This window comes from Leptosomus discolor, chromosome 1 (assembly GCF_034619465.1).
Source record: "Leptosomus discolor isolate bLepDis1 chromosome 1, bLepDis1.hap2, whole genome shotgun sequence".
Classification (NCBI taxonomy): domain Eukaryota; kingdom Metazoa; phylum Chordata; class Aves; order Leptosomiformes; family Leptosomidae; genus Leptosomus; species Leptosomus discolor.
In genome coordinates this window covers 86,177,635-86,205,472 of record NC_141391.1, presented here as the reverse complement: position 1 = coordinate 86,205,472, position 27,838 = coordinate 86,177,635, and the positions used below count along the sequence as shown (strand labels likewise).

The 27,838-nt window shown below is 37.6% G+C and overlaps 1 protein-coding gene across 2 annotated transcripts in view; it reads right to left on the bottom strand.

Moving 5' to 3' along the window:
* The window catches only part of CDKL5 (cyclin dependent kinase like 5), an 81,865-nt gene extending 55,874 nt beyond the window's left edge, over positions 1-25,991 (bottom strand). For both annotated transcript variants that reach the window (XM_086464879.1, XM_009949511.2), the window contains exons 1-2: positions 25,928-25,991; positions 25,373-25,407 (exon numbers count right to left, since the gene is read on the bottom strand). In XM_086464879.1, coding sequence (XP_086321005.1) covers positions 25,373-25,407; positions 25,928-25,991 — 99 coding nt within the window. The remainder of the gene's footprint in view (positions 1-25,372; positions 25,408-25,927) is intronic.
* Positions 25,992-27,838: the final 1,847 nt, after the last annotated feature.

The window sequence follows — 27,838 nt, the reverse complement described above, 5'->3', positions numbered from 1 at the left end:
TGCCGTTACTGAGGTGGTGATGCTCAAGCAGTATCTATTACATCACCTCAGAGTTTTATGTTGATGTATTAAGTGGCATATTAAGATATGATTGGGTCATATTTTCCATCTGTAAATGTGTGAGGCTATAAGGTGTAAAGACAAATGCATGCTTAACTTCTCCTTAGAAAAAGTTAAATCAACTGCATTCTCTACTCCTAGATTAATATTTAATTTTTTAAAAATAATTTAGAAGCAAGCAAGAAACAACAATTTGATCCTTACCGATCTATAATTACATTCACACAATTTAGTTTGCCACAACAAAGACACACATTAAAAAAAAAAAAAACAACACAAACCCGCAACAAAATTCATCCAAACATATCCTATGGCTAATGTCTTTTCTAAATAAAGTAGTACAGTTTTACTTTGACTTGAACAAGCATTATTATGTTCTTCAACATTTTATTAGAGTAGATCTTTCAATAATCCTGATTGTAGCAAAAATCACAGAACATTAAGCAATCGCTGGTGAGGCAACAGAAGCCCATGAAACCATTACAAGATAGTAAGGCATTTATTTTTCATGAGTCATTTAAAATGAAGTTTTTAAAATACCAGCAAATTAATTTTTCAAATTTAGTCTCAAAACAAGAACAGAATATATTAACGTTTTAGTCAGTATCATCAATGTATTGTAAATGTAACATTTGTCATTACAAAAGTCTTTAAACTTAGGACAAGCTACCTCGCAATGCAAGTTCTGAGAGCTAACAGGCATCGTTACCTGCATGTAAGTCAGGTCCTTAAGACAGTAACCAGACACTGTCCTGACTCCATGTGGATTCTGCCTTAAAACACTGCTACCTTTGGACAGTACTAACAGATGAGAACACAGCTTTCTGTCTTCTCAAGACTTCTAATATTAGGTGCAATTTCATAGATTCATCAGGTTGGAATAGACCTCTGAGATCATCAAGTCCAACCGTTGACCTAATACCACCATGCCCACTAAACCATGCCCTGAAGTGCCACACCTACACGTTTTTTGAACACCTCCAGGGATGGTGATTCCACCACTTCCTTGGGCAGCCTGTTCCAATGTTTGACAACAATGACTTTGGTATGGAAATTTTTCCTCATGTCCAATATAGACCTCTCCTGGCGCAACTTGAGGTTATTTCCTCTTGTCCTGTTGCTTGTTATTTGAGAGAAGAGACTGACCCCCACCTCACTACAACTTCCTTTCAGGTAGCTGTAGAGAGTGATAAGGTCTCCCCTCAGCCTCCTCTTCTCCGGACTAAGTTCTCCAGACTATTTTGGCACATTACTTTCAAAATCTAGTGGAGTATCTTAGAATATTCTCTGTAGGGGAAAAAAAAAAAAAGAAAAAAAAAAAGGACATACAAGATGATGGATTCAATTTCTTTTTTCAAACAGTTTGACATCGGGAAGTATAAGTCATAGCACCATGTATTCTTGTACACCTAAAATACTATGGGGAATTTCCCTCAAGAGGTGTTTCTCTGTTTTTATCTTCTATTTCTCCCTTGAGAAAAGTGTAACTCTCCTATTTTTGAGTTAAACACTCCCCACACACGCTTGGTTTATCTATGAACTATCACTCCTAGCATAGGAGAACTTTCAGAAAATTACTTCCTAATCCAAAAGTCCTATTTATTTTTAGGAAGAGACAGAGCCTCTGGTAAATAATGACAGAACAGTATGTCTGAGTTATCACAATGCCTTTATTTACTGAAAAATTGATTAGAATTTTTCCAACATACAATTTACTTGAGAAGAAGCACCTAGAATGAATCACCACAAATCAATTTTATGTCTCTTGAAAGCAGAATGTTATTTACTAACCAGCTAAGTGCAGGAGAAGACTCTTAACAAAACAAAGATTTATATACTACACATGCCCATTTTAAAGAAGATGGCCACACTGTCTCCTAGTTGAGGAAGAACAAAAGGAGGACTAGAGAAAGCTTAAACCACTCTGGACCCACTAGATTTCCAAGTAGGAATAGCTATAAAAGCTCAGCTATTCCACTGGAGAATGAAGCATAAGAAAAGGCTGAAGCCTTCAGCTACCAATTTGTCAGGAAACGACCAGTAAGCATGTGTAATGCTGGAAAGAGACTTTTTTTTAAAAAAAAAAAAACCTGTAAACAGATTGAAATAGTTTCTCTAATTTCTTTGTCTTTCATAAACACTTGCAACAACCGCATTGCCTATTCAAAGGTTATGAGTAAATGCTTGCATTACCAACTTTACTTCACAGAATCACAGAATGTTAGGGGTTGGAAGGGACCTTGAAAGACCATCTAGTCCAACCCCCACACCAGAGCAGGACCATTTGGAGTAGATCACACAGGAATGCGTCCAGGTGGGTTTTGAATGTCTCCAGAAAAGGAGACTCCACAACCTCTCTGGGCAGCCTGTTCCAGTGCTCTGTCACCCTCACAGTGAAAAAGTATTTCCTTATGTTAATGTGGAACCTCCTGTGCTCCAGCCTGCACCCGTTGCCCCTTGTCTTATCATTAGCCATCACCGAGAAGAGCCCGGCTCCATCCTCCTGACACTCGCCCTTTACGTATTTATAAACATTAATGAGGTCACTCCTCAGTCTCCTCTTCTCCAAGCTAAAGAGACCCAGCTCCCTCAGCCTTTCATCATGAGGGAGATGTTCCACCCCTTTAATCATCTTTGCGGCTCTGCACTGGGCTCTTTCAAGCAGTTCCCTGTCCTTGAACTGAGGGGCCCAGAACTGAACACACTATTCCAGATGTGGTCTCACCAGGGCAGAGTAAAGGGAGAGGAAAACCTCTCTCGACCTACTGACCACAGCCCTTCTAATACACCCCAGGATGCCATTGGCCTTCTTGCCCACGAGGGCCCACTGCTGGCTCATGGTCATCCTGCTGTCCACCAGGACCCCCAGGTCCCTTTACCCTACACTACTCTCTAACAGCTCAGTCCCCAGCCTCTGGTTTAAATCAAGTGTAATTTAAGGGAATCAAACAGCAAGCATTTCTCACCCAACCGTTGGATGAATCTGTAAGCCAAACGAGTGGCCCATCTGCATCCTCAGGCTCACAGACTGGGTCACCCCTTTGAACTGCCCCAGCAGTCAGTGGCAGGCTCAAGAGACACCAAAGGGTCCTCCCGCTGCTGGTGGCAGAGGCTCTCCAGACTGCAGTAAGTCTACAGGCTCACAGGACAGTCTGGGCTGGAGGGCACCTCTCAGCCAATCTTGAACGTCTCCATCCCTGGAGATATTCTGAATAGCCTTTGAGATATTTGTACAACAGACTAATGTAACAGATCTGGAATAAAAAGCAGCTTTTAAATACTATAAATGCAGCTATTCTGGCTTTTCACGGTAAACTAGTATTATTGTAGCAGTTTTTTAATAATCTGGCCTTCATCTCATCCTACTGTAGCACTAATCTATATAATTTTATAATTTGACAGTATTGTTTAATCCAAACCCTAGATGTAAAACAGAACCCAAATTCAGTAAATGGCTATAAAATTTTTCTGTTACTGAAATGTCAATAATAGTCATTTCAGTTTCAGACTTCAGTCCTCTTCCAGTTCTATTTAAATTTTTTTTTCTCATTTGTTAATTCTGGAAATTGTGAAAATTCGTGGGAAAAAATAAAGCTATTTATAAATACCATAATTCTGCATTGGGCAGCATTATTTAACTGCTTCTTGTAGCATAATCTTGACACTCAGAATATAAGTGATAATAAAGTGGAAAAAACCAAGAAGACAACATATACTGCCTTTATGGCTTCCTTTAAGTTATCGCTGACTCCATAAATGCAGAGGTCAAGAAGACATTTATAATTACATTGTATTGTTTAATTCTTTGTTATTACTAATGTAATGCCCCTTCCAACTCAAGAGTAGGTAGAACTTACTGGAAAATATGTCTTTGTTTTGTTTGGAGTTTTTTTAAGCATGCATCAGTGCCAAAGTCTTCAGTGTCATTATTCCAACTTTAAGCATCAAAATAGTTTCAGCGCAATTGGCTATGCTTCTGAAGTTCAACATAGTTCAAGCTTTAATTCTGAAATCTTTACTTCTGCAATTGATACAATTTATTTCTTATCTAGTACTTTTATATTTTAATTTTTTGTCTTTGTTCTTATCAACAGCCCGACAGGCATTTCCTTTAATCTGTAAAGAAAGACCTACTATGAACCAAAGGCAAACCTGTCAAACAGGTTCCTGAGGCCAAAACTCTTCAGGTGGAATTCAGTTTCAGATTAAGACATCTAAATTCAGATACCTACATGTGAGTTGTGTGTTCAAGCTTCCACTACAATAAGCAGAGCTGGAGAGCTCTAAGTTGACCAGTCACTCAAGACACGATTCAGTTGCCCAAACACAGACATCTAGTAACGTATAAGATTCCCTAGGTAACTACAACACTCACATGGTATTGGCAGAAATGACAGAGGATTTATCGAGACGCATACCTCCTAGAGCAGAAGCTAGAAGTAAGGCATAGCATCCCAGGTATCATCAATAGCAGTAGGAGCTTATGCTTAGGCAACTAAAGTGCACCTTTCATCCCCAAAGAAGAATGAATTGAACTTCTGTCTATTCCTTAACTAGATTTCCATTGGCTGTAGTGAGAGTTTAGACCCTTGTACCAGGTGCACACATACATACCTCAATTTGTATCTTAATCATGTCATCTTTCCAGGTCTACCAACACATGAAAAGAAAATCAAATCAAAGCACATATTCAGCTTAAGCATGTATGAAAAGCACATGGAAATCACATTTAGATTTTCCAGTCATGGGTAAATTCAGCACACCAAAGGGGTGCCTTTGGATGCTGCCTGTCTGGTCCCATTAAACTGTATGGGATGAGTTCTCTTGAGTAATTCTCAACTCAATCCTCACCCACTGCTGGTAACTCATCTTCTTCCTCAGCCCTTTCACTAAGCAGAGAGACCTGGGAGACTTTGCTGATGAAAACCAGGGCAAAGGAGGCACTGAGCACCTCAGACTTCATCTGGCTCTTCCGTCACTAAATTGCCTGCCCCACTCAGTAATGGGCCCACAATTTCCTTGTTCAGCCTCTCACTACCAAAGTAGCAATACCAAAGTACTACCTTCTTGCTGCTCTTGCAAGTTTCAACTCCGGCTGAGTGCTGGCTTTCCCAACACCACCCAGCTCCACCCAAGCAATGCTTCTAAATTCCTCTTTTGCAGTCTATGTGTGCTTCCACCTCCTGTATACTGCTTTTTTTTTGCATCGGAGCTTCATCACGAACAGCCTGTTTAACCAAGTCAGCCTCCTGAGAAGTCTACTTGCTTTCTTAAGTACTGACACAGACCGTTCTTAGGCTTGGAAGATGTTCTTCTTCAAGGACTGTCAGCTTTCCCTTGCCTTTTAGAGCTGCCTTCCATGAGCTCCCCACCTGCCAGCTTCTTGAACACTCTCTGTCCAAGGTCTGTACTCTGTTGCTTTTTCCCCCTCAATATACTCACAGTCCTGAAGTGCACTATTTCACAGTCAGTGTAGCCGATTATTATAATAACCTGGATCGTCCTTCCACCACCTGTATCAAGAAATTATCCCTGACATCCTCCATAAACCTCTGGACCACTTACATCCCCACCATGTTGCAATTCCAGCAGATGCCAGGGAAGTTAAAGTCCCCCATGAAAACCAGGGTCTGTGATTCTGAAACTTCATCAGCTGTTTAAAGAAGGCTTTACCCGCTTCTTCACCCTGATCAGGTGGTCTACAACAAAGTCCCAATACAATGCCACAGTTTCTAGCATCACCTCTAATTCTGAACCACAGACTCTCAACCACACTGTGATGCATCCAGAAAAGACCTCCATATATCTGACACTCCTTCACACAAAGGGAAGTCTCACTTCTCTTTGTCTTTTGAGCCCATCTGTCCTGAAGTGCTTGTATCCATCCATCACAAAGCTCCAGTATTAATTCTATTTTAACAATTTTAAACACTAAGTAAATTTTTGTTTTATGGTGCAAGCTATAATAGGATTTCCCATGATTAGTTTGCTCAGTTTACCATTATCTTAGAAAGAGAAATTGTCTCTCAGTGCTGAAGGAAAAAAAAAAAAAAAAGTAGCAGCAGCTACTGTCATTTCCATGCTGCAGACTTACACACAAGGTTGCCCCTAACTTTAACTTTCTCTCTCACGTGCAAACAACAGCAACAACTCCTCGTATTCTGAAGTGGGCCTTAAACCACCAGCGCTGGTAATCACTTATTCTAACACTGAACAGACATTCCAGATCTGCCCTGGAGTAGAAGCAATAACCATGGTTGAGTTTTTTTTTTTTTGTTTAATACATTAATTTGAAAGAGGAGAGTATATGTTAGTAATTGTAAGTTTTTTGCATCTGGGGGAAAGCCGAAGCTGCAACGTTGTTCATGTTTAGAATCCCAAAGACGAGAAGTTTTGTGTTTAGTGTTTCCAATTTTTTAAAAAATGTTTTAAACTGAAATATTTTTTCCCCCATTTTAGGCACGCTAAATAGTGTAACACTGTCTTGTCCATGCAATTTAGTAGGTAAAAGGTGTTACTGAATGTAACAAACACCTTTGGTAATCTGGTGTCAGCTCATTGATAGGTTTGGCTATAGATCATTACATACATGTCTACATCAACCCTAAGAATCTGCCATTCCACATCCTGTCATATGGTATATCCTTTCTCCTCAAGCAGCCCTAAGGCTCACAAACACCCCATTCACTTCCTTCAGACCTTTGATGATAAAATTTTTGTGTTGCTCTCTAGGGAAGGGGTAATAAATTTGAACAGGAAATGCCACCTGTATTTTCTAGCCTCAGTTCTTCCATTAGACAACAGTATTATGGAGAGAAAATTACTTTTTTTCCCCACTAAGGATTATGTAGAATTTACAAAGAGATATCTTTCTGCTCTTTAGTTCCCTGACCCCAATCAAGAGAAGTTTTTGCTTACATTATGCTCTTATCAAAGCAAAATTCTAGGGCATTCTTATACAAGAAAAGGTCTGTGCTGCAATTTGGTACTATTTTCTTGTGCTCAATTTCTTATTTGTTTTAGTATTACAACAGAGCAGGATGATTTTTCCTGATCTTTTATCGATCAGTTCTTCTCACTTCTCTTTCTTTACCCAGCCTGATGGATGCTCTACAGAATCCTGCTCTTTCCTACTTCCCTTCCAATTTAGTTGTTTTTTTTAAAAGTCTGGATATTGATATGGGTTTTAGTAGACACCTTCATTTCTACTCCAAGTTTCTACATCCAGGTTTGCAGAGAAAGGCAGGCCTTTCTTCTCTAGGATTATACAGACAGTGTATTCTTTGGATAATTAGAGAGAAATTCTTGCCTCTTAAGAAAACTGCTATTTTTCTCTGCCAAGCATTTTAAGAGATTTTATCTTCTTTATAGAATATCACTAAGGATTAAAATTCAATTCAAGCTGCTTAAAAAAAAAAAAAGACAGCAGGCAAGGTTCATACCTCAAACACATATGGGTTTTACTGATCACTGTTGCAGAGGTCAGAGGAACAAGAGGGCCGCCTCTACACAAGTTGCATGGTAATTTAGTTAACTTGAGAACCAGAACTTAGATAAGGAAATAAAGGAATCTGCACCCAAGGAAGACTCCTGTTATTACTAATAGAGAAGAAGCAACGGCAGCTAAGTCTTCATAAAAATAGCATTTCTACAGATGAATTTCCAGTTTCGGTGCTAAACTGAGAAAAAGAGTTTGTGGACTTACTTCAGGCAGTTGCTGCAGCATCCAAAGACTGATGACTAAATCAGTATATTTTCTCTTGTATCTCAAAAAGGAGAAAACAGTCTAAACGCCACACAAGTTCCAGGAAGATCAAAAAAAGCTATTATAACAAAAATTGCCTCTACCAATAAGACTATGTTGCACACACACATGCACTTTTGAGCCAGGAAAAAAGATACTATGCAGAATATAGGTTCATTGTGAAAGTTTGCCCATATGTGACAAACACTTACTGGAAAAAGGGGAAGGAAAAGTGTCTTGCTTTCACCAAGTTTACTGTCCCAAACACTGTAAACAATATGTGGGGAGGAGGACTAAAAAAAAGTGCAGAATGAAGAGCTAAGGGCCAGGGAATACAGAGGCTAAGGATACTAGAAAAAGAAGGCAGACAAATGCAGGCTGAAAACAGATTGGAAGAGAGAACTGGGATAAGGCATCCGGACTCAGAAGTTAATCAGAAGAAAATCAGCACAACAGATAAGCAAATGAATCTGTGAACATCTAAAATTTTACTGGTACCCAATTTACTGAAAGCAGAGGAATGGTGAGAATTCAGAAATAGCTGCAAACCCACTGAAACCACAGATGAGTCTCATTCCACAGCGTTCTGGTATGCACGGGGGATGAAGGCAACAGGTTACTAGCTACACCATCTCAAATACTAGAAGCTGACAGCTGTGTGACAACTGCGTGGGTATCCATATGGTGTTATATGATGAATTTTGTATTTGAGAAGCCTAGAAAATTATATGCAAAAAAATAGGTTTATCACAGTGTATATAAGCAAGGCAGTATTTGAGGGGAAAAGGTAGCATTCTTTCATTAGAACTATTGGTGCACACAAAAGAAACTGAAGCCCGTTTCCAGTCTAAAACAGAAACAGTAATCTCCAAAGCTAAATTTAAACTGAGAACAAGCATATTCTGTGTTTAAAAATACTCAGTAAATCTACAGAAAGCCTCAGATATTTCTTAAGGTAGAGTCCATCTCATTAGCTTTAGCCAGCTGAGAGTTACATATCCAATGTGTGTTGTCAAGGCTTTACCCACAGCTAGTAAAAGCAGGGGAGGGGAGAGAAGATTCAGCCAGGAGGTTACTGATTTTAATCAGTTCCAGATGGTAAGAACTGCTTTTCAGATGCTGGACTCTCAATTTATATAAACTAGGGAGATCAGTTATGCAAGACCTACGCACTGAAACAGTGGGTGAGATTAATTCTGACCAAGTTACTTGACTTTGCAACCCTTCTGTCTATATGTTTGGTTTTTTACGTATGCACAAAATGATATGCATGCACATCTTTTTAAGGTACATTTCAGCAATAGTGATCAATACTAGTAACTTCAGAGATATTACCTTCTCTGTATCAGTATTCTTTGAGTTCCATTGCTACATTAATACCACCACCGTCCATTGAATTGTGTTTGTAATATACACGCTAGAAAGACAAATAAAGTATTCCCAACTTGCTACTGAAGTAAGAACATCTCCATTGCCAACGTAACTGTGCAGCGTCAATTCTCACATCCCACAAAGCAATCTGGCACAGTTAGCAGCAAGACCAGAATTTCTGAAGCTCATCCTTCTTCTTCAACTTGCACATTAGAGAATAAAGTACATGTTTTCTGGTTAGTACCTTCATGAAGCTATAAATATCTCTGCTACGAGCTTTGCATTTCCTTTTCCTGATATAATTGAAGGTACTACCCGAGATGATTAAAGCTTTAAAAAACTTGCAAAGAAGGCCCCATTAGAAGTGGCTCCTTTCCTTATGTTAAGCTTCCAGGAGAATGTTTCAGGTAAGATCCTTGAGTAAGAGCACAAAGATTAACACAAGAGGTTGTCATAAGAAAAATATGGATTTAGAAAGTATGTTACATACTGATCTTCTAGAGCTGTATTTCTCTCAGTTCCAAGGCACTATAAAGATTCATTTAAATGGAAGTGAAAGAAAAAGTAACAATCAGAAAAGCTGTAGGATTCCTCGTGGAATAAAGTTTTCAAATCTTTTACTGAGTAAAATTTCTCATTAACATTTAGTAACAGTACTGTTACTTCAGATTTGATTGGGAGGTACAAAACATTTAAGATTACTGCAAAAATCCAAAAGCTAAAACCGTACAAATAAGCTTGGAGCTTCATTGCAGCAATTGGTCTGAACTAGATGCAGTTATGAAAAACAAAGCTACTTCAGAGGAAAGTTGCCTTCTGTCCTTTGCAAACTGACATAGTAGCAAGCCTTCTGCTGGTACAGAGCGTAAACAATAGCTCTAACAGCAGTTTGTTGACTAGCGTTTGTTTTTGTACTAAATCTGACTTGGTTTCATTGTAACATGAATCTGGATGTGATTTTTTTTTTTTAAAACAACCTTACAATATAAGATTATATACCCAAAGCTCTGAGTGTGATGAGTAACATAAAAGAACATTAAAATCCTCATTAAAAAAAAAAAAAATAAAAAAAAATCAGTCTCCTCACCCAGGTTTCATTCAAGTAGTACAGTATGAATAGTCAACTATTGCCACCTCTTCAAAAAAGAAAAAGGTGGCCTTGCAGAATGTTAACTGTTAACCTACCCTAACCTAAAAATCAAGAGAGAAACACCCAAACAACTCCATAGACAAAAGATCCCTGGACTTAATTATTCCTTCACTTTTGTCCTTCCACAGATTTACTCTTTGTAAGAATAAACTATGCCCTCATAATCTGATTCCTAGCCAGATATTTTCAGAAAAGGTATGTTCTCCCACTGAAAAATTCTGGGATTTCTTGCTTACTGCAGAAATAGAGCAATCAAAATTAAATTCTTTTTTTTTTTTAATAGCTCAGAAGCAGTAAAAAATTGCCTTCCTTTACACAAACATATTTAAGGATAAAGCACAAGATGATTTAGCAACGAGGATAATTTTTCAGAAAGTGTCTGAAACATGATCTTCAGGCAGAGACAAGTGAAAGCTGAGAAAATATAATCACAAGACGAGCTTTTTATTCAGATTTTGTTTAAAGACTTGTATACTGCTGAATACTTCAATAAAACAACAAAATCATTGCCATTTGTACTTCATATTGAGGTACAAGTTTTCAGCTCTCCTCATATCATAAAAATAAAAAGGACTAGCATAACAGTGGGCTAACTAGTACGTATAAAAGTCTGCTAAGAGGCAACAGAAGGAATACAAGCCAGTATCTGTCTCTAAAACTGACCAGAAGAGACCATTTGCTGCAACTCATTAACCAAACAAGTTTGTGTGTGTGCATACACTTGTGCATAGCTCTGTACATGTACACATGCAAAACTGAAAGGATATTGGTCAAGCAACAGAAGCTAATCTTCAGTAATATAAATTAAAAACTATCAATTTCATCAAGAATCACAGTGAAGAGAATGTAAGAAATACTATACACAGGCTGATCTCCCTTGATTTGATTCTCTGACACTAACATCAACCTAGACATCTGGTCTGCAGTCTCTATTTTATGTGATCTGGGGAACCTGGATGAAGGGGGAACCACATCCCAGAATTTCTACATAGAAATACCACACCACCTTTTTTTTTTTAAAAAAAAAAAACCTGTTAAGAGCCCATGGGATAGATTTGCCTCTCTTAAAGGTCATGAATGAAGTTCCTACTGATTCTCTTTTGCTCCCCAAGTAGTTTGTATTCCTTAGCACTACAGCAACATTTATAGCAGTTGAAGCATGAAAGATTTACAAAATTAGAGCATGGCCAGAGCCCAGGCTGCAATTCCACCAGATACTATCTTGTATACATTTCTTAACACCACTCTTCACTGGCTGATGGTTTGAGGGAAAGAAAAAAAAAAAAAAAAAGGTACGCACTACTCGGCTGAATGTTTCACACAAACAGTCACAGGAAATTTGATCCTGTAGAAGCAGCAGCTAGTCAGCTTTACTCTGCAGATGGCATTGCCTGTAACATATTTCTGTGCATAAACATGGCATTACTCCATCTCTGTTGGAAATGTTAATTGATTTCAAGAAGATAGCTTGCCTCCTGGTCAAGATGTGTACTGTCAAAGGAAGAGGTAGGTGTAACCAGCCAACCAAGTATTTTTGGTCCTATAGAATTTTGTCTTTCCACACTTCAGTACATGATTACACTCACAAATGTCACCTACCTCTGTTACAGCTGAAAATCTCACAATTGAAAAAAAAAAAAAGCCTCTTTACAGGCAAAAGAAAAATTGGTAATGATGGTAACCTTGTTTAGCCAAAGTTAAGTCTAAGAAAATTGCTTCACAACTAATTTTCAGCATATTGGAATCTATGGTGATCTTCTGTTATTAGAACTGTATGTAAAAATATGCTTCATAACGCACCTTTGGGAAGGAGTTCTTCTCAATATTATAAAGGCTGCTTGCAGACTGAAAGATTAGGAGATAGAGCAGAATCCAAACTAAGCTTTCTCTCTCAAAGCATTTTATGGTCATCTGAAACTTAGTTGTTCACTAAGTCAGCACAATTCTATACTAAGAACTGAAAACAGAGTAACAACAAACCTTTCAGAGAATATATGCATTTGTGCACCTTGTTTCTGCCGCAGAAGTTATGTAACTGATCAGGGTAAGTATGAATAGGATATTGGGGGAGGCACTGAGAACGTACGCATGCACAAGCATGAGAAGAAACTGCACAACAAGGTTTCAAGAGTAACTTTTATTGATAACAGAGAAAACTGATCCCAGGATGGTGTTCCAATAGTAACACTGAGTAAAACATTATGCCAAGCCCAGGAGGTTGCATCACAGCTGAGTCACAAGCAGACCCTGCATCCTAACAACAGGAGGACAGTAACAAGGTTGCAGCTTATATATCAGCGTTTCTCCTGTTAGCCCATCAGGGAAACAGGTTATAGACATACATTCCAAACAAGGAAAAACAGGTAACAGACTCATGGAAGTTGAAGCAAGACTGAGGCTAGGGACCATTCTGTAACAATGGACAACTTCCAAGCATAAAATATATACACGAGAGACGTAAGAACTAGTTTGTCATCACCACCAAGAGGAACTCCAGAGATGTGGCAGGGACTTCACAGCTACTTATCCTTGGCCTCCATCCTGCATATTGGAGATACCGCCCAGATGAGATACTGCACACATGGACACGGACACACACCTCTTCATAATTCTAAGAGTGTGGGTATGAGGGTACAAGTGAATGAAATCATGAAAGAATGGGTGTGAGTACAATCATTCCACTTCAAGATCCTGCAAATATTCACCTTACCCTTCTGTAAGATTTACACTGAAATTTGTTATACTACTCTTTCTATGCTGCAGTACTCTACAGATATCAGTATTCACATGGAGGAAGAAACAGAAGATGCTTTATTGAAGTTTTTAAGGCACAAGCAACTACATACCAGAAAACAATGTTGGTATCTGTTTCCCACAAAGAGTACCTGTGCTGTTCAGAAACAAATCCTCACTTTGCTATGCATCTAGAAAAATGAAAATAAGATTCCATAAAGTGAGTGATTTTTCATAATGGGCAAAGTTAAGCCATTATGTTGTAGGGTGTTAGGATTTAAAAGGGACTTGCATGAAGATTGGTCTAATTTAGCCATCTAAGCTAAAATAATTCAGGGATAATATAATAAAAATGCAAATACTTTATAAATCCAGAAGGTGTTTTGGTTTTCCTGCTAAACTAGAATAAGCTTAAACAGACACCCTTCAGAACAGGAGAAACTACCATGCAATTGGACTACTCTAGCAAATGCAAACAGAAGACTCATCGAGCTTTATTGTCCAGCTGCAGCTAAACAGACATATGTGTTCTGGAGAGTTTCAGAATTGTAATATATGTATAAGGGATAGACAGCATAAAGAATGCTTCCAAATCTGTGCAAACCTGTGACAATTGCTATCACTTGAAGAAAAACTGAGCACTATGCACTTTTAATAAAACAGCCTCTGTTCTAGAGATCAGTCTGGCCTGCCACTGTATCCAAAATTTCTGGACCATCATACTCTGATGCCAGGCTTGTCTAGTCCCTTAGGCTTTTAGCTGACATCAAAACCATGCAAAGTTCTTTGCACGAAGTTTTACACATTTGTATACATTTCAAATAGCTGTAATGTTATAAATGGAAACTATTTTCTTTCCTTTTTTCCCATTTATTGTTATCCAGGCTTTGAATGAGAAACAAATACCGCTATACATGAAAACAAGTTATATATTCCAGGAATTTTTTATTCAAAAAGAACAGGAGGTTTCCTATGTTTTTAGGAGGGCATTCCACCAATTAGGTGTTACTCAGTTCTGAGTAATCATGGAAAATTAAATTACTTTAGCCAGGACATTCACAAGGACAACTTACTATTTAAAAACACACTGTAATCCTTACTGATGAAAAAGAAGATCCTATAGCTTTCAGTTAAAGTGAAACAGGAAAGTTTTCACTATTATTGTCAATGTTTTACCTATACTGTCAAATGTTCCTTTTCCAGCACTCCTGGCTTAAAAAAGGCTTTACATTCACCAAAAAAATTTAAGAAAATAAGTTAATTTACTTGGTATAGTCAAGATACTCTAGTGTATTAACATTTTAGATCAGCTTGAGTTCCTTCTAATTTTGAAAGCCAGCTAGATGATTTAGATCGTTTTTACCACGGTAGATTCAATAACTTACATTAATAATCTTCTCAAACACTGAACTGTGCTCTATTTTACTAGCCTTTATTTAAATACATGGAGTGCTCAGAAATCAGCTATTAACCTAGTGCTCTTGGAGCTGCTCACATGTCCTACAAAAGTTTAAGAAGTCCAGAAGAATCCCTCACAGGAAAACAATTAGCCTAAAATTCAGAAACACCATTTTCTTTCCATCAATTATGCTACACAGTAATTTGCAATTTGATGACAAGACTAGACTGTAATCCAATACTCAATCAAGTTCATACTACTACAGATGTAGTCCTATAATTAGCCATATGTTGTTCCTTCTCCCATATATTAACGCGCATTAACTATAAATTCCCTAGCCTGCACCACTACTTTTCCTAATGATCTAAGACCCTACATCAGGTCTCAAATCCTCATCCATCTCAATTTCTTCCGCTGCTGCTTCTAAGAAATACTGTAGTCGTGTTCTTAAACTTTTAGTTTTCAGCATAACGTTTTCAACTTTTTGAAAGAAAGAATAATTTGTATGGATAGTCTTGCTTTGTGCACTCATCATGTCTACACCTAAAAATAACATTGCACTTACAAGTGCATTAGAATGAGATATAGCACTACAAGCTGTTTGCAATTAAGAGTCATTAGGGGCAGCCACAGAACACACTGCTGCAGGTCTGAATATGATTCCTGTATTATTACAAATGTAATGATATATAATCTGTTTGCAGATGGAAGTATGCAGCAACTACTAAGGAGCATGTTTATTTGTTGGCAATATTCCAAGGAAAAGTGTTATTTGTGGCACAAGCAATAATCTTTCACTTAGTCAAACCAGTACCATAGCAGGAATTCATGCAACATATTATGTAAAAGACTATCAGAAAGACACACAGATTCTTTAAGAAACAAAAGAAAAAGTGCAACAGATGTCTGATTAACGTAGAGCCATTAGTGTGACAAACTGGAAGAGGCTGTGCGACTAAAAGAAATACTGATCTGAGATACTGTGACTGTAACAAATTACTTACCTTTGACTCAATTTAAATTGAAAACCATCAGTAATACATTTCACATATGCCTCCCAAGGTAACATGAACCACTCTTGTTATTTTTAATCCAGGCTTCTGGATTAATCCTCCCTTCAGTTACTTGCACTACTGGAGTACAAGGGTGATCATCTGTTTCTCTCCTTCTCCTTTCTTGTTCTGAGGACTGTCGTCAGCATCAGCTCTCTCTGCATCCCAGCTTTGTGCTGCATGAAATTCCGTTACCCAGTGTTATAACGGACAAACCAATCTAAGCCATCCTAATCTGAAAGAAACACCCTCACACTGTACTGCTTTAAATTCAACACACCTGAAAAAAAAATAAAGTCTTTGTATCCCTTTTCACAGCAAGTTAGTTTTTCCCCTCTGAAAGCTCTCTCTCATCTTTCCCCTGCACCTTCCATTCGTCAATTAGCCTTTGGAGAGAAAGAAGGGAGGGAATGCCAATTTTGAACCCTGATTACCACCCACATCTGAGCAGGGTTCATGGCACGTACAAAGAAGGAGGTAAGGAAATGGAGTACCCTACAAGTGACTTTTAATACAGCAGTCTGGATTGTAATAAAAGACTCAAAGGGAAACAACACAATAACAGACATCAAAGCAGCACCATTGATATTGCTACAGACAGACTGACCAATGTCAATAACAAAACCCGTTCAATTTCATGCATTTATTTTCATGCCTGCTTTGCACAGCCTGGCCAGGTCCTCTTAAAGAAATCATTGTATGTGACTGAAAGAGATAGCAAGAGTTCATATAAAAGCAAATTGAAAAATCCTTGAAATAGAGCATACCTTAGCTATCTACAGCAGAAGTAACAGACAGAATAAAACATAACGCAACAAAAGCAATCAAAAGGAGACCTGAGACTACCTTACTTAATCCTCTCATCCTACATAGCCTTAGAAGTGTGAAAAACAAATGTTTACTTCAGCTAATCCCAGGACTCAGACTTCCAGAAAACTGGGAAAATATGAAACAGACCTAATTTTTTTCCACTGGAGTAGGTAAGTCATTTTAGAGTTGAATAGCCTCCTCAGAATTAGTGCTTTAATGGTTTTTATTAAGAGATATCTTACAAAACAACTCCTTTAAGAAAAAAATTGCAGAAAGACAAGATACTTGGGAATAAGACTTTGACGAAAATAAACAGAAGGCAGCAATCTTGTAATACAGAAAATATTATAGCCCACCTTGGGGGTGGGAGGGGAGGAGAGACTGAATAGGTTGTCTTCTCAACCTGTGAGTGGGATCTCAGCATCTTAGTTTCTACCCTCCATTCTGCACAACTATCTGATCTTTGGAGCAGTAACAGTACAGATAAGAACCTTCCACTTTAATACAAATCAAAACTTCCCTGACATAGATGACATTTAAAACACATTAATATAATGCTAATCTGATTGTCTGTTTCCCCCTTTTGCAGGGAACTGAGAGGACTATGGAAGAGGCTCGGGTTCAGGCATAGACAAGTGTCACAATGCATCAATGAAAAATGAAAGCTCTAGAAACTTTCAATACCACATTAGCACCTACCCTGCATAGCAAGCAGTTATAGATGTTCATTGTATGTCATTTATATATACATACAGGAAACTGATAACTGAAGTGAATTAGCACTAACCAAGCTCATCTCTCACTGCTGCACTGAAGGGAACACCATGGAAGCAGAGTATGGAAGTCTATGAAAGAAATACTATATACCTAATATGAAAGAAATACTATACACCTAATATTTTAAACAAGAATTCTGTAAGGAGTTCAAAACGTTATTCATTGCCTAATGGCGATGTTGAAGCAAATGATTATTAAAGAGTTAATATGATTTTCAGCACTACAGCTTGCCTAATAGCTCTTCTTTCCTCACATAATACTCAAGACAGATCTCAACTCTGACTACCGCAAACATTTACTACTGGCACACTCCATATACTTCAGAAGCTCAACACAGGTCTCGTGTTCACTCTATGTATTTCACACAAGTTTTGGCACAAAAACACATCAGTAAGTTGGTGCTTTAGCCCAAGGAACAGCAGCATTAAGTGCAATAATCCTCCATAGGTAAGCTGCTATTACTGAAAGAAAATGGCATGCTGCACAGATTTGCCCTCAGCCATGATTAAAAACAAAAATCTTGCCACAGAACCAAAACACATTTTATTAGTGGTGAAAATTAGCAATGCTGTTTTCAATTACATACAAAGATCAAAGAAAAAGATCAGCAAAATATTTGAGAATATAACCAAATAGAGGCAGCAAAGAGATAGCAATAGAAACAATGAGAGAATATGTGATATTTTAGCCATAAGTCAGCAGGATTTGGCACTGTACTTTTTACCTGGTTTCAGGTGAAGGATAGTTATATGTAAATTAATAGTATATTAAAAAAATGCATAAAGGCAGAATACTTTGCACAGTATACAGAAATATCAGCTACTACTTTAAACACATAGGCAAGTAGAACAAAGGACAAGTGGCTTTAGGCACAGAATAAGGTAATAAAAAAATACACTGCTGGCATAACTTGTACTGGAGTACTATAGTGACAATGACTTTCCAGTAGCACTCTACCAATTAGAGACTGTGAATACTGTGGGGAATATCACAACATGCCTGCCCTGTTCTTAATCCATTGTTTACCTCTAATAAAGTCACTTTTAAGATACTGAGCTAGCTGAATCCATCCAACTCATAGTGACCATTCTTGTGTATATCAGGGTGGTAGATGTGAAAAAGTCTACGCATTACTCAGTTTTCAGTATTACTCTGAAATGATAAAACTGAGTGCTCAAAATGCTCCTAACATAATTCAAATTTTGCTGAAGGTTCTAATTTTCAAAGTCAATTGTATATGAAGAAATACACATATTTAAGATATATTTTGCCTGAATTGAATCACTTGCCGTGTAATGCTAAATGCTCTGAAAGTTTTACAAACAATTACACTTAACTTTTCATTTTAACGCTAAAGAGAAACTCATCAACATAAAAAGAAAGGTTAGCAGACTTTAAGCGAGAAGACTAAGACAGCGTCAATAACATCAGCAGACACAAGTTAGAGAAGGGATTGTAACATCTACCAGGCAAATTCAGAACTCCATTTTTATGATAGCATCAAAAAGACCCCAAATGTTCTATGAGCGTGAAAGCTCATGTGAAAGCAGCATGACCAGGGCCCAGGTGTCTGTACACAAAATGCAAGCGTCACAGGAGACAAACAGGAGGAACTAGGAGTCAGTGCAGTTATAGAAATGTGTTATCTGAACGACCTATCATCCTAGATGATGAAATCACTCATCAGGATTACAGAAAATGTGTTGGGTTAGCTTGCATGACCGGACACTGACTCAGGTCATTTTGAGGAAGATGAGCTATGAAGGCAACAAGATTCTTGCAAAGGAAAGGGAGACCTGAATGCATGGACATCTGCTTTGAAATAGGTAAGAAACAAGTCAAAAATTAGAAGACAGAACAACACAGGTGACATTAGGGTGGACATCTGCTTCAAAGCACCTCATCAAGTAAGCAAAATAAAGCCATCTTAAGGGAAGCCTTACGATAAAGTCCCATTTTCACAGAGGACTTGGAGCACTCTAACATCTGCTGCAAGGGTAATATGGCATGATAGAGACAATGAGGAGATTTTTGGAAGATGCAGAAGGCAATTTCTTGACACAGCTGACCAATGAACCAATAGGAATGTGAAGCTTGATGATAACCTAAAAGACAACGTGTAGTCACCCTGACCAGAAGACCATTGTACATCGAGGAGTTAGTGATCTACATCAGAGTTCACCTGAGGAGGCCCAGGCCTGTGCTGCACAAATCCCTTGGGCACAGGACAAACTCAGACAGATTGTTGTAACAGCGGAGCTGGCAGGCAGCTCCCACCCAGCACCAACAACTACATCACCCGAGTGGCTTTGCCTTTAATCTAAAAGCACAGCAAGAAGTTCACACATGAACATCCACTCTTTTTGAGAGTAGAAATGATTAATACAGTTTTCTTGTAAGAAAATCCTGTAATGGCTTGATTAATGAAAATGGGGTAACCCGTTCTTAAAGACATGGTCTGCACAGTATGCTGCACCCCAGTCAGAGGCCCATTTGATGCTGCACAATTCAAGGTTCCCAGTGTCTACAGTGATGTAAGATTACCTGAACCATTTTTACTTTATCAAAGCTATCACTATAAAGATATAGGACTTCAAATCACATTTAACAGAGTCTGAATGCCTTTCTTATTGGGATTACAACAGACCAGCATCTTCTGACGCAAAACACGATGATATAGTGGAATTTAGGATCCTGAAAGAAAGAGGGACAGTAGAACTAAAAGTCTGGACCTTCAACAGAACAGATTTCACTTGTTCAAGGATCTGCTTAGAGACAGCCCTAAAGAGTAAAGGGCTGGTTCTTCTACAAGAATGACTTCCTCAAAGCACAGTAATGGCCCACTCCAACACACAGAAAGCTGGGAAAAGTTTCTCAAGTTGGCCAGCACTGGTAAATGGGCGATTCCTGACTGAGCTCAAACACAAAGAAATAATGGGAAGAGTGCAGAAGTGGAGACAGGTTACCTAGAGGAATAGAAAAACACTGGTTTCAAAGGGAAAGCTAAGAAAAGTGTGACTGCTGGTCAGGAAGGGATCTAGCGACAGAAGACATGGAAAAGGCAGAGATACCCAAATGAAATCTAATGATTCTGCTACATACGCACATCCGTTATATTTTCTAATGAGTAAACTATACCTTTTCTTTAAGAGGTCAGTAAATATTTCTTTCAGATATTAAGACACACACAAAACTTATCAGAAGATAATGCAAGAGTAACACTGAAGGCTGAAACAAGACCAAACTTAATACTAGGCTAAGAGGAAATTGCCTGGAGGTATGAAACCTATTAAAAAGGTTATTCTTCAGTGCACGGAACTGGCCAAATAATTCAGTAAACTAACATCTCTTTTGTTTGTTTTAAACAAGGGAATTCAGTGGTGTTTATCTTAAAGAAAAAGGTCTAAAAATATTTCATACCATAAAGAACAACTGAAACCAGACACACTTCTAAAATAAAAGAACAGATAAAACATATTCTTAGGTTTGAGATGTTGTACGTATAAGAACAACTGGCATTAAGCTTCTAAATCATTAAACTGCATTCCCTCAGGCTCCAAGGACTCTGATAACGCACAGCACATAGCAAGAAAATGGGTAAGTCTAGGAAAATTTGTAAATTTCTCCTGTGCTTTTATAGAATTTGCATCACCACACACCTTCCTGAACATCTAGCTAACCTAAAAAACCACCATAAATTTATACATACAGATATATGCATATAGGCATCTTCCCTTTCGCATATTTTCAGGGTTTTTTTCCTGCAAGTTTCTGCCAGCTCCCCACACCAGCAGGTCTAAATGTGGAAAACCGTCAGCTACCACACTTTTTTATATAATGATCAACTTTAGGTGGCTAAATGTCTCATGCTTATTTCTTAAGATGCAGTCTCTTCCTTATTTACCAGATAATAATGTAATCCTTCTCTGAAGAAAAAAAAATAGGTTGTTTTTTGTTTGTTTAGGTTTTTTGTTTTGTTTTATTTTGGTGTTTTTTTTTTTTTTTGTTGGGTGGTTTTTGGTTGGTTTTTGGGTTTTTTTTGTTTTGTTTTTTTGTTTGGGTTTTTTGGGGTTTTTTTGGTTGGTGTTTTTTTTTTTTTTTTTTTTTTTTTTTTTTTTTTTTTTTTTACAGACTTGCATCTGTGTCCTTCTCAAACATTTAACTGAACATTCATAAAACCCTGGTTAGAGAAAGCAAACCACTATGCATGCTCTGTGGATAGGAACTAAAGCAGAAGTTAGAATCACTGCTTTCAAAGCCTTAGTAGAACAGCTATGGTTTGACTGCCTGCTAGTATGAATCGCTCCTCCTCTCCAGCCTGGCCCTGTGGTGAGCTCTGCCTCATTCTAATGAATGACCCCCTGTTCCAGTGTCATCATCTTCTGTACCTAGACACAGTCTCCACTTATCACAGTCGTCCAAGGATGCATTCACCTCATTTCTACAAACTCCTCCTACTTGCAGCTACAAATTTCAATGTTCCCCCTGTATATACAGTTTATTATCTCACAGTGTATCCATACATTCCCTTTTCACACTGTCTTTTAGCTTATTTTTTTTCTTCCAGGCTTCTTTCTTCAGTGTGCCTGTCTCTGGACACCTATGGCTTTCCCACAGCACCTTCCTATCGTTTTCCTAATTTTAAGTCACAATATCGTCCTATTATCTTTGTACCTAATGTCAGAGCTCTCCTAATACTTGTGCCTAAGTCCCTATTAGCAAAGGATAACTCTGCATGAAGCTGCAAGTCCACACTGCAAAGTAAAGGGGAGAGTGCTTTTACTTAAAAGGCAAATATTTGACACGTCTTAAACATAAGCAAAGATTCTTTTACTCAGCCATAATCTCTGACACTGCTGAACTGTTCAAGTGGCTCTTTTTTTAGAAAACATAGCAAGAGATCCAGTAAATAAGCCAAGGCAGCCTATTTCAATAGTTTGTGAATATAAAATGTATTTCCAGTATTTTCAAACACAATGTACTCCAGTATATTTCCTTATGAAAAAGCCTCTCATTGAAAGAAAAAAAAAAAAAAAAAGGAAAAAGCTCTTCAGAACATCAGACCTGCTTTATCTCAACATTATTTGTATTAGCTTCACATTAGGAAAAAATCCCCAAACAAGTAATCTTTACGCACAAATCACAATTAGCAATAAAGGATTTGTGATAAAAATATGCTGTATAACAATGTAAACGCAGTCATTCTAGAGGAGCTACTTTAGCTTTTCTGATAATGTTCCCTTAGCAGAGAAAAACCATATATAATAATGACAAGGTTATTTGTTTCTTATGCCATTCTATCCAATTTAAATCCATATACACATGCCAATGAAATGCACCGGGGCAAAAAGCTACGTATTTATTGAGGCATTCATGGATTATATGTTGGAAAATTGTTGCAATTAGGGGCCAGCTCCTCATTTACACAAAATTTACCCTCTCACCAATACAATGGACATACATTGACTTACAATAGCTGCGAATTTGATCCTGGTATTTTACCACTATTTATAAAGATTAATATAAATACTTCAACATTCAAATTCTTAGACATAACTGCTAGCTTTCCACAAAAAGAAAGGCGCTACATGCCAAGGGAACATAACAAAGGATGGCCTGATATACCCCATACATACAAGAAAAATACTGCAACATTCTCTAGGTTTTTTCCTGTTTCTGCACTTCTGTGGTGCTGAATAGACTTACTATGTAATGCACTCAAAGTTCAACTATGCTACCTGCAGACAGATCATGTGGAAGAACTTCTTTCTTCATCCATACTAAAAAAACTATGCCCATCAGCAGCCAAACAGTAAAATAAACCACACATCCTTGCATTTCCAGGTAATTCTGTTAAGACTTCATGAAAGTGAATGAAATCTTTGGTTTCTTATACAAGTTGGAAAGTTCCCTTAAGAAACAGTTCTTGATCAAGGAGAACAACCACATATAGCACCCTGCAATATGGGTTTTTTTCTTCCTTCATATACAAGTAACTTTTCTTAATGCACAATCTTTGTTATCATGGTTTGGTAGAAATTCCCATTTTGAGCTAATTAGTCACTGGCTTTAGGCCTCACCTAAAACCCACCCCTTTAGTTCATAACATCTTTGATATGACAGGAATTAGAATTATCTCCCCTTTTCTTCCTCCCTTCCCCTTCCCATTAGAAAGGTGTTTCTCTACAATTCAGTTCTATCACATTCATTTTAGTCAATGATTAATATCAGAGCCTCAAAATTTCTGTCTATAATCCGAATCTTTTCTGTCTTAAGGTAAATGAAAATGCGGAGCAAACAGGCAGCATCTTTTCACACCTTCAAGCTCCAATTCATACTATCCCTCCAACTCTCTTTCTTTATAGTCACTTTTCCTCCATATTAAAAAGGAATAAGCCAAGTAAAAAATAATTAAATCCATCAAAAATGTACAAACTAGTAAATAATTCTATTTACTATGAATGCCTATAATTAAAGTCTTGTGGCAATTTCTTAAAAAACCCTGCGGATCTAAGCAGCGAGCAGGACGCGTCTGCTCTGAATCTGTGCAGTACCTTGCAAAAGAGATGGGGACTGGTCTCTCAACATATTTTACCAAGGTATAAAAGGAAAAAGTTAAGATGACAAACAGCCAAAGGAAGGATGGGAAAAGACACACGTCAAAGTTTAACTTTTAGATAGTTATTCTTTTTTAGAAAAACAGATAGTCCCTAAAGTCATCTGTTCCTAGAGGCTGCGCACAGCTTGTTTTAAGTAAGTGAGAATCATAAATCAGTAAGCTTAAAATAGCGACATACCTCACCTTTTCTTCAGATCTCCAAATACTGGAAACCCTAGGCCTCAGTAAACCCACTTGCTAGGAGCTTTAATAAATACCACTTTGTTTTAGAACTTCAATACAGTTGTTTCAATTCAGCTTGAAACTGCAGAAAAAAATAGTGCCACTACCTAAAAATTTAGACCCTCACAAGCCATTCAACATCCTTACACAGGCTGTAGGAAGAAGCACCTCCCTCTGCTAAAGGAAAACCTTTCCTTTCTAGTCATCTAGTATACTGTAAGGTATTCTTATAGGAACTCAGAAAAATAGATTACCCTGCCATTATACTGTACTCTTAGAGTACTGAACTTGTGCGAGTGAGGACATGACTGAAGGCACGCAGAGCTTAAATTTCACTAAGCAATGCAGGAAATGCCAGAAACTTCTTGAGTCTTGGTGAGGCTACCTTCCATAAAGAAGAGAGCTGCCTAGTATAAACTGTATTGTCATTACCCAGGTGCTCTCAAACTATTCACCCTGAACTATTATTCTGTAACTATCCAAAAATATCGAATTTACCAAAGCCATTTCATTGAGTGTCATACTCACCCCCATGCACAATAAGGCTTCAGCTTGAGATAGGATCTTTCCAAGTTCTACTTTTTTTTTTTCCTTTTTAAGGCATTATAATAGTGTAAGCCACTCCAAATATACCTATATATCCTGTGTAAAAGTCCTTCTGTGTACAAGCTAAAAGCTACCACAGGAACGCAAGCCCTCTGCCGAGTGTTAACTTGTTATAGAAAAAGATATGAAGTACATATGAAAACTTTTATATATTCTTGGATTGCTCCAAATTAATCATTCTCTGATTCTGAAATGTTTTGCTTCAGAGAAGTAGAAACTATTTTTGTTAAATGACTACACTGCAGTTCCAAAGACAGCATAGTTCATATCACAGTTCCCTGTTGATGAGGAGCAAGTTCAGATACATCCAACTACATCGTACTTAAAATGGTGTAGACAGGTTGCCAGACCTAATTTCTGTCTGAAACAGGGGTTTTTTTCTTTCCTTTTTTACTTCTTCCTCTTCCAAATTAAAATCAACAACCATAGAAGTCAGTGCTTTCTTACTGCAGCCCAAAAGCTGTAGGAATTCCACATGGATCTCACTCCGTCCCCAACCCCAGACAGGTAAGTGTTTATACAATACACCAGTATTTGGCAATTAATTTGACATTCTAATTGAGACTGCTTGAGCATAAACCGCATTCCAAACCAACTTTTTTAAAAAAACCTTTTTGTTGAGATTAATTAAACACCAAAAGTTGGAGGTTTGGTAATAGATGTAGCCATTTCCTCTAACAGTATTGCAACGAAAAAAATGAATAGCTGACCACAAGGAAAAGCCCACCCCAGCTGCCACATCTCATACATCGTAACATCTCAGTTCTCACCAAAAGTCACTGTTTCACCCAAATACCAACATTTATCTGACTTAAAGCAATTTACTTACCTTGTGTCTGCATTTAAGTACAACGCCATAGGCTCCTGAAACAAAGAAGAAAAGAGATAAACCATCTCAAAGCAGAGAAAAAAAGCAACAAGATAAAACAGTCTTCAGTCACCTCCTGGCTATAGCAATAATATTGTTCACAGTATTATTATCCAGAACTTGCACATACAGGTACTGTACTAAGTTTCCATGCACTGAAAGAATTTTATAAAAATTGCTTGAAAGTAAATGGATTTTTAAATGCTGACATTATCTTTTTAAATATACTTGCAGAGACGTTTGATAACTTGCAGAGAAATTAATATAGTAAAGCTTAAACAAAACAAACAAAAAACCCCTAAAACCATCAACATGTCCCATTTCTCTTCCTTTTCTTTCATCTTCCAAACTCCTCCTTCCATCTAAGAATGGAATTAGGAGCTGGAGAGAATAAACTGGTGTTTCTTAAGGTCTGCATACAAGCAATATTTTGCAAATGAAAACCTACTAACATCAAGGAAACAAAGTCAAATCTATATAAAACTCTAATTAATTTTTTATTAAAATACTACTTACCTTCACCTACAACCCCAAGGATCTCAAATTTATTCATCACATTACCAATGTTAGGAATCTTCATCAAGACAAATTCCTCTTACGGTGAGAGCCACAAAACATGGCACAATGGGGAGCGTCCAAAGATCTTGCAAAAGGCAATTGTGAAAAGGCTCTTGGGGAAAAAAAACTCCACCTTGATCAGCCAGACTTGTCACACCCTTTCTTAATTTCTAGGCAGTCAGTTGCTTCCTGGGGAAAGAAGAAAAAATAATGTAATTAGTACTTTGTTTTATTTCACTAGGAGAGCGCAGTGGTATATATACATGATACCAATATTGTCTAACAATCATAACAGACAATTAATTCACTTCTACATTTTATGATCAAGAGAGCTTAGCAGCATGTATAATGGATGGAACCTGTTGAGAACACATACATTACAGAACAGCTGGCCTTGTAATCCCATACTTAGGATGTCTATTACAATAATAACTAATTTACAGAAAGTTATTTTCTACAGGACAGAAGCAAAAAAAAAGTGTTGATAGGAACTACCTCAGTGAGCAAACATACACCTATAATTATTTATGTTCTCAGTTTGGTTTATGTTGACAGCTAGGTATAAAAACGAATTGTGTTTAGTCAATTTATTATTTGTCTACTGTAAGGACAAAAAGGACAAGGTAGAAAGATCTCTAAACAATAGAAAATATTATTCTACTACTATTTTCTGTGATTGTTTAAAAAAATAAGGACATTTGCTAGACTGATTAGTAATCAGATTTAGAAAATTATTCCCATTATCAGTTTATTTAACGAAAATGTAATAAACAGCAAAAAACGTTTTCAAAGGGGTTTGTCTTTTTTTTTTTTTTTCCCCATGTTTCCCAAACACTGAAGTAATTTGTCAAATCAAGCCAACTATATACAGGGACAATAACAAAGTTTTTTGTGTTTGTCTGTTTTAGGCTCACCACATCTGTCCTATAATCTCAGAAGTCTGATAAACTAAACACACTGAAGTTTGGTTTTGCTAATGCATTTTTTTTTCCCCCACCTAATATTAAAGGCATACATCCCACATCCAAATATTGGAAAAAAGCTAAAACAGCTTCATCATGAGTTGGAAATACGTCATTTCCACAGTTCAGTGTTCCAAGAACAGGACTAGTTGTGAGGAACAAGATGGCAGGATAAAACTGAATTAATTTAACTCGTGTAATGGGTGAGTGTGACCTAATGATACTGGGTTCAGCTTCCACAAACGAGAAGTCTCATTGCTATTTCACTATAAGCTCAAGCTGCTGGCCAAAAGCCCTGCATTGACTAAGCCATACATAACAAAAATGATGACTCAAGGGTGGAGGGAAATCACAATGGCACTAGCCTCAGCAAGGCACAAGGGCACAATTTGAGGCGTTTTGTTATTTTAGAAGCAACTTCAGAGTTATTCAACCACAGTATTTTGGAAACAAACTTTGAAAAATATAGCAGTGGCTTCTGAATTAAAGGGATGGTTAGGGTTTTTTTTGTTTGGTTTTGGTTTTAAAAAAGTTACCCACTCCTTAATGGATTATTTCAGTGGTTTAATTTACTGTTTTAATTAATCGTTTTTTTCCTTCACTTGTGAATTGTATAAAACTCTCTTTCCTTCCTCTTCCATATACTCTCCTCCTATCTCATTTGGCATCTCCTTCTAACAAAAGCCTTTGTGCTGTCTGTCCAGGATTTCTGGTTACCGTAATGAACTACAAAAATGAGTTCCTGAAAAACGCAGGAGCATCTGCTCAGTTGCACCCATCAACATGAGAACAGAGCCGGCACCAAGCTGCTTCGGCTTTCTACTGAAACAGGCTGGTGCCAGGCACATGGGTGCAGCTGGCTGTTTCCATGCTCCAGCAGAGTGACAGAAATAAGGCTACAGAGATC